General features: G+C 41.2%; 1 protein-coding gene across 3 annotated transcripts in view; it reads left to right on the forward strand.

Annotated features, from left to right (window-relative positions):
- The window catches only part of Rnf20 (ring finger protein 20), a 25,495-nt gene that overhangs the window by 5,350 nt on the left and 5,318 nt on the right, over positions 1-14,827 (forward strand). For all 3 annotated transcript variants that reach the window (XM_021199834.2, XM_029539702.1, XM_029539703.1), the window contains 11 exons: positions 632-799; positions 913-1,060; positions 1,352-1,534; positions 4,208-4,326; positions 6,784-6,930; positions 7,904-7,981; positions 8,167-8,286; positions 11,893-12,072; positions 13,183-13,318; positions 13,623-13,744; positions 13,862-14,226. In XM_021199834.2, coding sequence (XP_021055493.1) covers positions 632-799; positions 913-1,060; positions 1,352-1,534; positions 4,208-4,326; positions 6,784-6,930; positions 7,904-7,981; positions 8,167-8,286; positions 11,893-12,072; positions 13,183-13,318; positions 13,623-13,744; positions 13,862-14,226 — 1,766 coding nt within the window. The remainder of the gene's footprint in view (positions 1-631; positions 800-912; positions 1,061-1,351; positions 1,535-4,207; positions 4,327-6,783; positions 6,931-7,903; positions 7,982-8,166; positions 8,287-11,892; positions 12,073-13,182; positions 13,319-13,622; positions 13,745-13,861; positions 14,227-14,827) is intronic.

The raw sequence follows: 14,827 nt of genomic DNA on the forward strand, positions 1-14,827 counted from the left end.
GAGAGAGAGAGAGAGAGAGAGAGAGAGAGAGAGAGAGAGAGAGAAATGGTTCATCTAAACCTATGTTTAAGTCACCCAGTAACTAGCAGGATGGTGGAGCTCAGGATCCAGTTACTTTGTGAGGATTCCTGGTAGAGCAGTGGGATGGTCAGCTTGAGAGTCTGCTATAATTGCTGGTTCTGTACATCATCATACACCTTTATTTCTTCTGTTCCCACTTGTTACCTAATTATTTGCTGTAAGAGTTCTTTGTGTATGTTTGTGAGGCCAAGTAGTGTTTCCCAGTTGCCATCCACTTTGTTTTTTGAGACAGGGTCTCTTAACTTGGCCTGGAGCCCACCAGTATTAGGCTAGGCTGGCTAGCCAGCCAGCTATCCTCAGGGATCCACCTGTCTTTATCTTTCCTGTGCTGAGGTGACAGCATTTGCCACCACACTAGGCTTTCTTAGAAGCAGGTTCTGTTGATCAAACTTAGATGCTCAAGCACCTGAGCTGTGTCCTCAACCTCGGTTAAGATTTTTTTCTTTTTTCTGTTTATAGAAAAATAACTAATGAACTAATGTGAACTTAGTGAATTTAATAGCTTATTTGTTTTTTTGTGGAGACTAATGATTCTGGTTTCCTGAGGTAGGAGGAATTAGACATTCGAACACTGCAATCCAAGAATCGTAAGCTAGCAGAAATGCTAGATCAGCGGCAGGCCATTGAAGATGAGCTTCGGGAACACATTGAGAAGCTGGAGCGACGCCAGGCCACTGACGATGCCTCACTGTTGATTGTGAACCGATACTGGAGCCAGGTAGCTACTTTGTCTCTTCACCCCAATTCAGATCAGCCTTCTCATCCTTAGAGCTCTCTTAGTTTCTCAACTTTTGCCCTTCTTGGTTGTTTACTGCCTGTTTCCTTCTGTAGTTTGATGAAAACATCCGCATCATCCTTAAACGTTATGATCTGGACCAGGGTTTGGGGGACCTACTCACAGAAAGGAAAGCCTTGGTTGTGTCAGAACCAGAACCTGACTCTGATAGCAATCAGGAACGCAAAGATGACCGTGAGAGAGGCAAGTGTTTGCAAGGACGTGTGTCACTGTGTTAGTAACCTGGGTTTTGAGGTTGAGCTTTGCTGTGAGGCTCTCCAGTTGAGGGGGAGAGTAGATTTTGCTATTTCTAGCTTTAAAAGAAGCCTGGGGGCTCCTTTTTCTCTCCCTGTGTCGTTGGGAGATATTCTGTAACTGTATTAGTTACTAGATTTTTGAAGTTGAACTTTGCTTTAAGGCTTTCCATATGAGGGAAAATTTGCTATTTCCAGATTTGTAATTTGGGGGGGGCTTTTTTTCTCCCCATGTTCTCAGGGGATGGGCAAGAGCCAGCTTTCTCTTTCCTTGCTACTTTGGCTAGCAGTTCCAGTGAAGAGATGGAATCTCAGCTTCAGGAGCGTGTTGAGTCCTCCCGCCGTGCTGTGTCCCAGATTGTGACTGTCTATGATAAATTGCAAGAAAAAGTGGATCTCTTATCCCGGAAACTGAGCAGTGGAGGTGAGGAGAGAACCAGGAGACAGGGATCAATGGGAGGCAAGACCGCAGCTCTGGGAGGCTCAGGGTGCAGCTCAGTAGTAAGGGAGAATGTGGCTAGGTGTGTAGCTTCTATTCCAGCACCAAAACGAGGAAGAGAGGAGAGCTCAGTTTAATGTAGTTTCTTGGAGTTTTAAACCTTGTGACTCTAGGTGTAATTACCATGACATGCTAACTATCTACTTTCATAAGTAGAAGTAGACTGTTCTGACTTCAGATGGTGAGTTTTACTGTGTTCTTTACCTTTGGTGTATTTAAAGACAGTTAGATGAGGTAGTAAAGTAGTAAGATGACTCCTGTGTTTGAAGAGATAGAGTAGGAAACCAGTGGATGAAAAAGCCTTAAAGTAAAATGATTATTTGGAATACTTATTATTATTGAGTTTTATTACTGAAATTATGTTCATACAGTATAGGAAGTATTCTAAAATGATTAAAGATCTTTAGTCATTTGTGACAGATCCCTTTCTCAAATGCAGATAAAATGCCTTTATTTCAGGTTTTCAACATTAGCCATGGTCTGCTTACAGTATGTTTTAAGAAGATTTACTGTATATGTGTATGTGAGCGTATAGTTACACACATGGGAGTGCAGGTAACTGAGGAGGCCAGAAGAGGGCATCAGGTCCCCTTGGACCTTGAGTTATTGGCCACCTGACATGGATTTTTGGGACCTAAATTGGGGTTCTCTGAAAGAGCAGTACATCCTCTTATCCACTAGCCATCTCCCTAACCACTCTGTTGTTGTATTTTAGCTGCCGTGATTATCATCAAGATATTTAATGTTTTAATCTCTTAAATAAATTAGTTAAGTATAATGTGCTTTATTTACTAGGTGAGCAAATAAGAACTGTATTATTCTAGAATTTTATTTTTAAGGAAAATTTTAAAAGTTGCTTCTTTTTAGTATGATAATTAATATGCTTGTTTGTTCATATTTTATTTTTAATTAGGATACCACAGTTGAGAGTGGATGGGTGTGACTACTCCTCCTTATCCCAAGCTGTGTGATACTTCTGTCTCCATGGTTCTAATTGACTATTTAGAGGGTATTATTAAACCACACGAATATGGGGAATGTACAATGTGCAGAGGTTATTTTGATGCTACATTTGATATTTTAAGTGAATATCAAGTACATTATTTGCTATATTTGTAAAGGAATTAAACTGAATAGTAAATAAAACCGTACTAAGAACTGTTTTGGGGTTCTGTGTCTATAAGATTGCTCAGCATTGAAGGCTCTTGCACTCAAACCTGATAACAAGAATCTAATCTCTGGTTCCCATAAGGTGGCAGGAGACAACCAGTTCTTGAGGGTTATCCTTTAACCTACAAATTCATGTGCCTGTACACACAGGACAGACCCATGCATATACAGAGACAAAAGTTATTTTTTATAAGTGTGTTTTAAGGTCAAGTTTAAGTTAAAAAAACATTATAAATTCTAAATAGTTAAGCTGTTTGTGATCCAGAGGAAATCTGTGTTGATAAAAAGGTAAAGATTTATATATATATATAAAATTATAATACAGAATAATAACTTTTTAGAAGTTCATTTTCACCCATGGGTTTTATTCTTGTTTAGATTTCGGCCTATTTATTAATTTACTAACACTCACTGGGTTTTAATTGAATTTTAGGGCCTGGCTTCAGAACTTAGGATAGTGAAGAATGAAAATTTAGGTATTAGTTTTTAACTCAGGTTGACTCAGTCATCGTTTATTTATGTATTTATTTTGCCATAGCTATGGAGAGCCTTAACTAGTAGGTTTTGTATGAATCCCTGGAATTGTCTATCTTGAAAGTCTGACGAATGATTCAGGTGGGCAATCCCACATGGAAACTGGGAACCCGGGACTTGACTGATCTGTTGTGTGAGTATGAGAGCAGTAATAACAAGTAGTGTAGACATGCTTTTTCCTGGCAACTCTGAAGGGTAATGTGTGCCCGGAGACTGATTGGTTCCATTTATAGCATTTAGATTGAGCTGTAATAATTATGACTAATTTTAAACACCTGAATTCAGCATAATAAATTCTAAAGGTCTAACTTATACATTTGTAAATATTATGTACATTTTTGATTTTGAGCTTCAGGGTTGTACTTAACATAATATTGTGATAAGTGACTTCTGTGTTTGTCTTTGTTCGTCAGGATTTTTATATGTGATTATTTGAAGATAGAAATTATGCTTCCTGTCTCTCCACCATGAAAGAGAGATGCTTCATGTTGCTATTAGTTAATAATAGGAGTTTGTGATTACCTTATAAAATACAATTGTATTGCTTTAATTTTGACACTGCTTAGAAATCTTGTCTGTTCTAAATTCTAAAGTGTCTATTTTGGGTGATGTTAATTGTATGTGAATACAATGATATTAGCGGTCATTTATTTGTTCAAGGCATTTGTCTTAACAGAGATGAGAATAGATAATGGTTGCAGGTTGACTCATTTATATAACCAGTTACCTATCACTTGACCTGGGTGCTTCCTGTGTTCTGTGAGGTAACACACTAGGTTACTTTCTGATATTCTGACAGTGAGGTGAGCCATCAGGTTGATGCTTCGATGCAATAGATGATTGTACATCTTAAGACTATTGATACTAAACTAAAGTGCAGTTCTTCTTTCTCAGATAACCTGATAATGGAGGAAGCAGTGCAGGAACTGAACTCCTTCCTTGCGCAAGAGAATGTGAGACTCCAGGAGCTGACAGACCTCCTTCAGGAGAAGCATCACACCATGTCTCAGGAGGTACTTCACCAGAAAGGAGTGATAGCCGTGCTTAGTAGCTCTAGGTGACACACCAAGTCAGAATTGTGAGAACTTTGAGAGGCCCCTTTATTTTAAAAGGCATACTTACATTGAGGAGAGTGTGGGCCAGTAACAACAGTCAATTCTGGGAGAGCAAAGTCCATGGAAAGGTTAAAGAAGAAAACAACTGAACATTCCTCTTTGTGCCTCTGTTTAATAGTAGTTTAGGATTTTCATCATTGTGAAGAAATGCCACAACACAACAAAATTGTAAATCCTAATTGATTCACTACCCTAAATATAATAGATCGTGAACAGTGGTACTGAGTGAATAGCCAAGTGAGAGTTGAGCAGAGTGTGGTGAGGAGGCTTCTGCATTGGTGAAGTCGAAGGACCTTGGGGAATGTGAATGTTCACCCCAGCGTAGCCCACAGACAGTGCCATGACTACTATCCCATGTTAGATTTTGGCATCTGTCTACGTAAAGTCCTTTGAGAAAGTGACGAAGCTTTGGATGATTCTGCATTTGTTTCTGATTACTTTGTTAGCTCAGATGATTATCTGCTGAAAATGACCTACTTTGGTTTGGCTACTAGACGTTCGTGCTGATTAGTTGTTTAGTTATTGTCACTTAGTCATTTGGTACCCAGTTTTAAGCACTACATGAATAGTACTACTAATGGCAAAACAGCTTCCATTTTACTGGTGAGGAAACAAATGAAGAAGAGTGTGCAGTCAGAGAGCGGGTGATTAGAAAATGTGATTTGCTGCTGAATTTGTTTAATCTGAGCCATGTTCTCCCTGCACTGTTTCCTGAGCTTTGCTGTTAGGTCCTTTGCTTGGATGCTCATGGACTTTTAGAGTTTAGCAGCATTTACAGATAGATGGGAGTGTCATATTTTAGGGCATTAACTAGGTATTACCAGATAGAGCTGTCTCCTGTTGAGGCCTTTCCCAAATCTCAGCAATAGTAAGTAAGGGCCTCTCTGTTTTGCTGTCTGGGCTCCTGTGGAGAACCCATGTCTTGCATTGCTATTTCCTTTCATTTTTAAAAAAATCAGAGTAGGATTTAATTTAATGGCACCAAATATAGTACAGCTTCTTCATGCAACAATTTATTTATTTTTCCATTAGTTTATTTATTCACTTTACATCTGCTCTCAGCTCCCCTCTCTCCTCCCAGTCCCTCTTACACAGCCCCTCACCTCTCATTGCGGGTTCTTGGTGCTGACTGCTGGGAGGCTGTCAGTTGCCAGCTGGAGGGCCTGAAGATTTCTTAGCAGGTTACCTGAACTACATTGAGTGTTCTAAGAAACAAAGCAGATCCTGCCTGATCTTTTTAGCATAGCCTCAGGGTTACACACTGTTATATTTTTTTGACCACTAAAGTTGTCCGGGATCAAGGGGAGGAACAAATTCATCTCTTAATGGGAAGATTGTCAGAGGGAAAAAAAAAAAAGCTGAAGGGTCTATACAGAGTAATGGGAACATGAGGCAGTTTCATAATTAAGATGCTATGTAGTAATAGCCGGTTGATGCAAAGTTGAGATCCTCAGAATCTACATAAAGTTGAATGCAGTAGTATTGATTTGTAATCCCAAAACTCCACTCCCTAAGATGAGATGGGACTGGGCATACCTGGAAGTTTGAGGGCCTGACATATGACAAGAAAATCTGTCTCAAACAAGATGGAAGGCAAGGCTGATGCCTGAGGTTGTCTGGTCATCTCCACATACAAGCTATGGCAGGTGTGTGCGCACACGTGTGCGCGCGCGCACACACACACACACACACACACACACACACACACAAAACTTGATTGTAAACTGCTCAAGAGTCAGTTTAAATACAGAAGTTTCTATCTTGTTCTATAAGGATTATCATTTCTGGATATGTAGCTAGAGAAAGTTGGTAGTAAGAGATGTTTCCGTTTGTGTTTTTTGTTTTTTAAAAGATTTATTTATTTACTATATGTAAGTACACTATCGCTGTCTTCAGCCACACTAGAAGAAAGCATCCGATCTCATTACAGATGGTTGTGAGCCACCATGTGGTTGCAGGGATTTGAAGTCAGGACCTCCAGAAGAGCAGTCAGTGCTCTTAACCTCTGAGCCATCATTCCAGGCCCGGGATGTTTCTGTTTTAAATTCTTATTTTCTAAAGTATTTGATAAAGGTTGTTTTCTTTTTAAAAAATCTTCATTTTCTGATGGTTGTGGTCTTTCTAGGGAAATGATGCTTTTCATAGGTAGAGAGATTATTGAGTCTTAACTGATTGTCCTTGTGAAAGTTCTTAGCAATTGTCTGTAGCAGTCTAAGGACTTTTATTTTTACATTTGGGTGTTGAATACATTTTTTTTTTTATAATGGTATATGAGGAAGGACTAATTTTATGGAATTTGGAATGCTTAACTTAGTCCTTTTGTTATGTTTCTGAATGCTTGTCTTTGCGATGTAGTTCTGTAAGTTGCAGGGTAAAGTAGAGACAGCTGAGTCACGAGTGTCCGTCTTGGAGTCCATGATTGATGACCTGCAGTGGGATATTGACAAAATTCGAAAAAGAGAGCAGCGTCTCAACCGGCATTTGGCTGAAGTCCTAGAGCGGGTCAGTGCTGATTTTATAGGCTTTGAAAATGACTTAGGGAGTATTTTTTATTCATGTGTGTGTGTGAGAGAGAGGGAATATGCCATTATGTGTACAGATGCCTGTGGAGGCCAGAAGAGGGGATTAGATCCCCTGGAGCTACAGTTATATAGGGTTGAGTAGCCAAGCATGAGTGCAGGTAGCTTCCAGCTGGGCTCCTCTGCAAGAGCAGCAAGTGTTTTTAACTGCTCAGCCACCATCTTTCCAGTCCCTCCCACCCTAATACAATATTCTTTCTTTTTGTTTTTGTGACTTTCATAAATGTATACCATGTATTTTAATCCCATTGATCCTCCATCCAATTTTTCCAGAACCCCTTTCCATTATGTTCCTCTCTTAATATCTTTTTTTTCTTTTTTTCTTTTTAAATAACCCACTGACTCCTATTTGGATTTTATATGTTTGTGAGTGGGCAATATACCAAAGGCCACAACCCAAAATTAAAATGACTTTCCCTTAGCAGGTATCAACTGCCAGTAGCTCTTGAGTCAGGGGAAGGTAAATTCCTCCCTTTTCCATGCTAGTATGTTGGTTAATTTGTTCTTGTGCAGGCAGTCATAGCTGCTGTGAGTTCATAAGCACAGCAACCATGTCATATCCAGGAGACCCTGTTTAACAGCAGTCCTCCCCTCCTCCTAGTGTTTAACAGTCTTCCCCAAGCCAAGGGTGTGGGTGGGTGGGTGTATGTGTGTGTTTTCTCCCATTTTTAGCTGAGCACTTGATTGACACTTGTTCTCAGAACTTCAACCATTTGACTGGTTGTATGTCTGCGGTAACTAACATCCACTATGAACAAAAGCTTTTTAAGGAGTCATTTTCTCAGAAAGGATCAGCCAGATGCTGCTATTTGAGGAAGAAACATCATTTGAATGACCTTGGTAATACAACTGAAGTCTTCCAGCCTCTCATTAAAGAGTCGTTGTCTTCTCTGTAGGTGAATTCAAAAGGCTATAAAGTATATGGAGCGGGGAGCAGTCTCTATGGAGGCACAATCACCATCAATGCCCGGAAGGTAACATTTGCTCCCCCTGGGACATGGTGCTTCACTGGGAACAGGCCTTGTGCCTAGGGCCTGCATTGGTTCCCAGGGGACAGTGGCATTTGCAGGAGTGGAGCCGTGAAAATGGGAAGCATGAAGTGGGATGAGGTAGCTCTTTTCTCTTTATTCTCACTCGCTGTTTTCTTGATCATTTGTAGTTTGAGGAAATGAATGCAGAGCTCGAGGAGAACAAAGAGTTGGCTCAGAACCGACATTGTGAGCTGGAGAAACTTCGTCAAGACTTTGAAGAGGTCACTACACAGAATGAAAAGCTGAAGGTAGGAGGCACAGCTCTGAAGGACAAATGATTTGTTCATCAACCTGTGAACCTGCATACTTTATGAGGAACAAGAAAAAATGTGGCCAAATTTAGCCTCTTCCATGATACAGCTCAACAAATGAGGTGTACCTTAACACAGCAGAGGCCATTTGTGACCTGCCCATTGCTAACATGCTCCGTAAAGAGTTGCAAGATTTAGGATGTCTACTCTTGCCTTTCTGGTCAGTATCATACAGAAACTTAATGAGAAGAAATGGGTAAGAATGGGAAAAAGGCTCCAGATTAGAACGATTGGAGAGGAAGAAGTAAAGTTGTCTCTGTTGCCAGGAGCCATGATATTACTTATAGGGGTCCCTGAGAGAAGTAGAAATGAGCTCCGTAAAGTTGAAGAATGTAAAATCACCAACACACACCAACAGACTTGGTGGAAATGATCTCATTTTATATAGCATTAAGTACATTTAGCCAAAGATCAGTATATAATGAAACTTTAGATGTACAGTGGAATGTTATTCAGCTTTGAAAAAGGAAATTTAGTCATTTGGGGCAGCATTGATAAACTTGAGGGACATTATACTAAGTGAAATAAGGCATGTAGAGATAGACATATAGTGCTTGACATATATGGTTGCTAAGAAAGTGGGTCTCATAGAAGCAGAGAATAGACTTGAAAGGAAACATCGGCTCAAGACCCAAGTTCTCAACACAAAGGGAATTTATTTGCCTCAGAGGGACAACGGGCAAGGAATAAGAGACAAAGACAGGAGATAGAGGATGAGGGAGAAGGGGAAGAGTATAAGGAAGAAGGAATAGTGGTTTTTGTTCCAGAGAACAGAGAACTGCCTCTGGATAGAGAGGAGGTCTTGGGACATGGAAAAGTGACAATTTAAAAAAGTAAGCAAGGAAACCCAGTATTAGGATGAGGTTTTCATTTTAATTGGGCATGTTAATTAGATGAGCCAAAGGGGCTTTTGATTGTTGGACTCCAATACTTTGATAGCTGGACCATGGCAGTCAGCCTTAGGAGGAAGATGTGGCCAAATAAGGGAATAGGCTTTGGTGGCTAGCTTTAGGAATGCTATCTAATGAGGCAGAGGGGACAGAGGGAGAAGGGCAAGGCCTGCCAGATCCCTTCATTCCCAGTTTTGTTTTAATATTGATTTGATGGGTGTTGGTAAGTAGGTGTTGTTCTTTCTGGTTGCTTCCTGCTGACATTGGGACATTATTGGTAGAGGACACAAGGAAGTTAGGTTGCTGGTTAAGATCAGAAAGAACAGGCTATATCAGTTAATGTCTAGGTTCTGCAGGACTGTCTGAAGCTAGGGAATTGTAGTCTGTAAGACTGGACCAGCATGTAGATTCCAAAGAAACAGCTGGGGCTGGCACTAGAGTTTCTGGAGTACTCTGTAGTTGATTTGAAATCTGCTGGAGAGGCTGGTTCTACATTTGAGCTTCGACTCCTCTCCACCAGGCCAAGATGGACTGATAGTGCAGAGTGGGCAGGGAAAGCACTGGAGAGTGAGTGTAGGTGGGTGGATGGTTGTGGAGAAGAGGTTGGGGGGATGATGGAGCCTTAACACAGTTTAGGTCAGGCCAAAAGAAAGCAGGAAGGTATTTTGGCAGATGTGGGGAGTGGGGTAAGTGGGCAGCTGCTCAGGCCTGATGGATGTGGCCTGCAGCCTTAGTGCTGAGCTGAATCTGTGGGCATTATGGGCTGGCGTTATTTCTGCCTATTAGAATGGTCCTTTACAGGATCTTAGGGGAACAAAGAAGAATCTTCTGGAAGTCTTTCTCATCTTTCTTTGATTCATAGACTATCATTTATAATTTATTTCTAGATTAATAAATAATAAGGATACTTGAACTAAAAGGAAAAACTTCATTAACATTCTTGGGAAATTAAATCAAATGGTTGCTTAGGAAAATCATAACCATTTTTGCTACCAGTCAGAATTATTTTCTGTGACCATTAATAAAGAACAGCTAGTTACTGGGGTCTTCATCTGTGACTTAGAACAAATGTCCTGGGTATTATAAATAAAGCTGCTATGAACATAGTGGAGCATGTNTCCTTATTACCAGTTGGAAGATCTTCTGGGTATATGCCCGGAAGAGGTATTGTAGGGTCCTCCGGTAGTACTATGTCCAATTTTCTGAGGAACTGATTTTCAGAGTGGTTGTACAAGCTTGCAATCCCTCCAGCAATGGAGGAGTGTTCCTCTTTCTCCACATCCTCGCCAGCATCTGCTGTCACCTGAATTTTTAATCTTAGCCATTCTGACTGGTATGGGATGGAATGTCAGGGTTGTTTTGATTTGCATTTCCCTGATGGCTCAGGATGTTGAACATTTTTTCAGGTGTTTCTCAGCCATTTGATATTCCTCAGTTGAGAATTCTTTATTTAGCTCTGTACCCCATTTTTTAATGGGGTTTTTTGAGTTTCTGGAGTCCAGCTTCTTGAGCTCTTTATATATATTGGATATTAGTCCTCTATCAGATTTATGTCCCTCAATAGAGGAATGGATACAGAAACTGTGGTACATTTACACAATGGAGTACTACTCAGGTATTAAAAACAATGAATTTATGAAATTCTTGGGCAAATGGATGTATCTGGAGAATATCATCCTTAGTGAGGTAACCCAATCACAAAAGAAGTCACTAGATATGCACTCACTGATACGCGGATATTAGCCCAGATTATGCAAAACACAAGAAAACCAAGAAGGATGACCATCGTGTGGATACTTCATTCCTCCTTTGAGTAAGGAACAAAATACTCATGAAAGGATACAGGTACAGAGACAAAATTTAGAGCTAAGATGAAAGGATGGACTATCCAGAGACTACCCCATCAGGGAATCCATCCCGTCATCAGCCACCAAACCTAGATACTAATGCACATGCCAGCAAGATTCTGCTGAAGGGACCCTGATATAGCGGCCTCTTGTGAGGCTATGCCAGAGCCTGGCAAACACCGAAGTGGATGCTCACAGCCAGCTATTGGATGGAACACAGGGTCCCCAATGGAGGAGCTAGAGAAAGTACCCAAGGAGCTGAAGGGGGCTACAACCCTGTTGGTGGAACAACAATATGAACTAACCAGTAACCCCTGAGTTTGTGTCTCNAGCTGCATATGTAGCAGAAGATGGCCTAATTGGCCATCACTGGGAAGAGAGGCCCCTTGGTCTTGCAAACTTTATATGACCCAGCACAAGGGAAGGCCTGGGCCAAGTAGTGTGTGGGTAGGGGAGCAGGGGTGGGGGGCATATAGGGAACTTTCGGGATAGCATTAAAAATGTAAATAAAAAAAAAAAAAAAAAAAAAAAGAACAAATGTCCTGGTCAGGTCAGTTCCACTCAGCTCTTCTAGTGGCTTATATTTGAGTTGAAACAATGTAAAACACATATCAAAATAGTTCTGGGTGACCTGGTTTACTCAGGGACTGAGTTGTACCCAGGAGTGGTAGTCTGGACTTCATAATTTTCTGAGTAATGGTTTCAAGTATGTGGAACATGGGTGAGTTACTCTCCCACGGCTCTGATGTGTGGGACATACACGCTTCCCTCTGACTCTGACTTGCCTTCTGTTGGGCCTTCCTGAGGTGGAATTGCGGAGTGCAGTGGAGGAAGTGGTCAAGGAAACCCCGGAGTACCGCTGCATGCAGTCCCAGTTCTCTGTCCTGTATAACGAGAGTTTACAGCTGAAAGCCCACTTGGATGAGGCTCGGACCCTGCTTCATGGCACCCGGGGCACTCACCAGCGCCAGGTTGAACTCATTGAGGTAACAACAAACTTTTCTTTGTTTCACTGGTGGTTATGGAAATTGGCACTCATCACAAAGCCAACCATTCCCTCTCCTGCATTGTCTTCTCTATATGATTGCCTGACTAATGGATTTTGTGGCTTTACTTGCATGTATAGTCAATATTCCATTCATCCGGTGGGTATAAGTACAAGACAACAGAATTCTTTTTTGTTGTTGTTTTGTTTTTGTTTTTTTTCGAGACAGGGTTTCTCTGTGTAGCCCTGGCTGTCCTGGAACTCACTCTGTAGACCAGGCTGGCTTCAAACTCAGAAATCAACCTGCCTCTGCCTCCCAAGTGCTGGGACTAAAGGCATGTGCCACCACACCCTGCAAGACAACAGAATTCTTGCCCTCATGGATCTTAGAGACTATTGGGAGAATGCTGCTCATTAGGATGCTACATGATTCAGTGGTAGTTGCCCTAAGATATGGTGATGGAGAGACAGAGCATCTCATTTGTCTGTGACGTCTTCCTGATGAGGAAGTGAGTGGAAAGTGAAAAGTTTGTTGATAGAAGTAGACATGTGCTCCAACAGTGAAAGCCATCATGAAGCTGTGCCTATGGCTCTTACATTAGAAGTAGGCATGTGCTCCAACAGTGAAAGCCATCATGAAGCTGTGCCTATGTCTCTTACATGTAGGGAGATCAGGCAGATACTGTGTCATTGTGACATTCAATGCACATTTAGGCAAATTATTTTGAAGGAATAACTTTTACTTTGGTATGTATGTTCACTTTTGTGTTTTCTATACTTCTTAAGGTAGTATTTAGGGAAGTTAGAGTTTTCATGTATGTTGGCTAAATAAACTGATGCTAGTTGATGTTTATGTCTGGACAGTTTATGGTTAGTTCTCCAACTGAATTGTAATCTCAGAGCTCAAGACCATTTTTAAAATTTCTTCAGTGTTCTGCCAAGTTATCAAGTCATGCTTCTAAATTACATCTGGTGTTCTTTTAAGTCGTGAAGTGGAAAATTTCAGGGTCAGCCTTCTTTTCTTAGCAGTGTTTTATCTTCAGACTGTTAGAGATTGAATTTAGAGGTAGAATAAAGTTGTACGAATGTCTTACTGGTTCTTTACCTGCAGCGAGATGAGGTCAGTCTGCATAAGAAGCTGAGAACTGAAGTCATTCAGCTGGAGGATACCTTGGCCCAGGTCCGCAAGGAGTATGAGATGTTGAGGATAGAGTTTGAGCAGACCCTTGCTGCCAATGAGCAAGCAGGTATAGTCATTCTTGCCCTACCCTGTGTTCTGTCTATTGTAAACTCCTTTGAAATAAAACTTGATTCTTGAGCCTTGTTAATGCTAACCTCAGAAGACCTGGGATGGAATCCTGTAATTGATGTTGAGCCACAGCCTGGGTGTTGGTTTTAACTCAAGCAGTTTGATTTTCAACGTCTGAGCAGGAGCATGTCTTTTAGTAGTACTCCCACTTGTATTCAGAAGTTCCTGATGTGCTCTGAGCTTTCTCTCCTTGACCCCTTTCCCTTTTTAAGGCTCCCAATATTGCTGCTGCTGTTTTTCAGGTCCCATAAACCGGGAGATGCGGCATCTCATTAGCAGCCTCCAGAATCATAACCACCAGCTGAAGGGTGAGGTCCTAAGGTATAAACGGAAGCTGAGAGAGGCACAGTCTGACCTGAACAAGGTGACCTGGAGCAGTGGATAAGCATTGTTTGCCATGGTGATGGTAAGGGCAGTATGAGTGAGGGAAGCATTATACTCCATAGAGGTGATGTGCGCCTTTCCTTTCTTTGTCTTCTAGACGCGTCTGCGCAGTGGCAGTGCCCTCCTGCAGTCTCAGTCTAGTACTGAGGACCCCAAGGATGAGCCTACAGAACTGAAGCAAGATTCTGAAGACTTAGCCACTCATTCCTCAGCATTGAAGGCATCTCAGGAGGATGAAGTTAAGTCCAAACGGGATGAAGAAGAGAGAGAACGAGAAAGGAGGGAGAAAGAAAGAGAGCGAGAACGAGAACGAGAAAAGGAAAAGGAGAGAGAACGAGAGAAACAGAAACTGAAAGAGTCAGAAAAAGAGAGAGATTCTGTTAAGGATAAAGAGAAAGGGAAACATGATGATGGAAGGAAGAAGGATTCAGAAATTATCAAGCAGCTGAAGATTGAACTCAAGTAAGTGATGTTGATAGGGATTCAGAGCCTGGACCTAAGAATGAAATGTTTGCTTTATGGTATGGCTCACCCAAGCATTACACAGTATTTTAGGTGTAGCTGAATGTACAATTAATGTGGTCTCAACTTTCAATCTGATGTGTAGCTGAATGGCCTGCCTGGCCGTTGTACAGTGCTGCCTAGTGGTTAGGTGCTAGTTAACCCCTGGTTGGGCATTTATTTCTCATGAGTCCATATTAAGAGAACAGATAACACATTGAAGTAGCACACCTGAAGGTTATTGGAAATTGACTACTGCTTTAAATTTAAGTAAATTATGATATCACTTTGATTTTAAATTACCCTATACCTCTAATCTTATGGTGTCTGGTAATTTATTTGTAGTTGGCAGGTTTGCTTATATACTAGTCCAAAACCAAGAATTCCTTAGGCAGTTTCCTCCTACAGGATTTAGACAGAAGGATACACTTAATTGGATGCAACATTACTTTTTTCCCAACATAACACATTTTCCTGTTTGCTCCTCCTTAACCAGTAATGTTCTGTAATGTTCTGGTGAAACTAGCTCTTCTGACACACACACACACACACACACACACAC

Source organism: Mus pahari, chromosome 6 (assembly GCF_900095145.1).
Source record: "Mus pahari chromosome 6, PAHARI_EIJ_v1.1, whole genome shotgun sequence".
Classification (NCBI taxonomy): domain Eukaryota; kingdom Metazoa; phylum Chordata; class Mammalia; order Rodentia; family Muridae; genus Mus; species Mus pahari.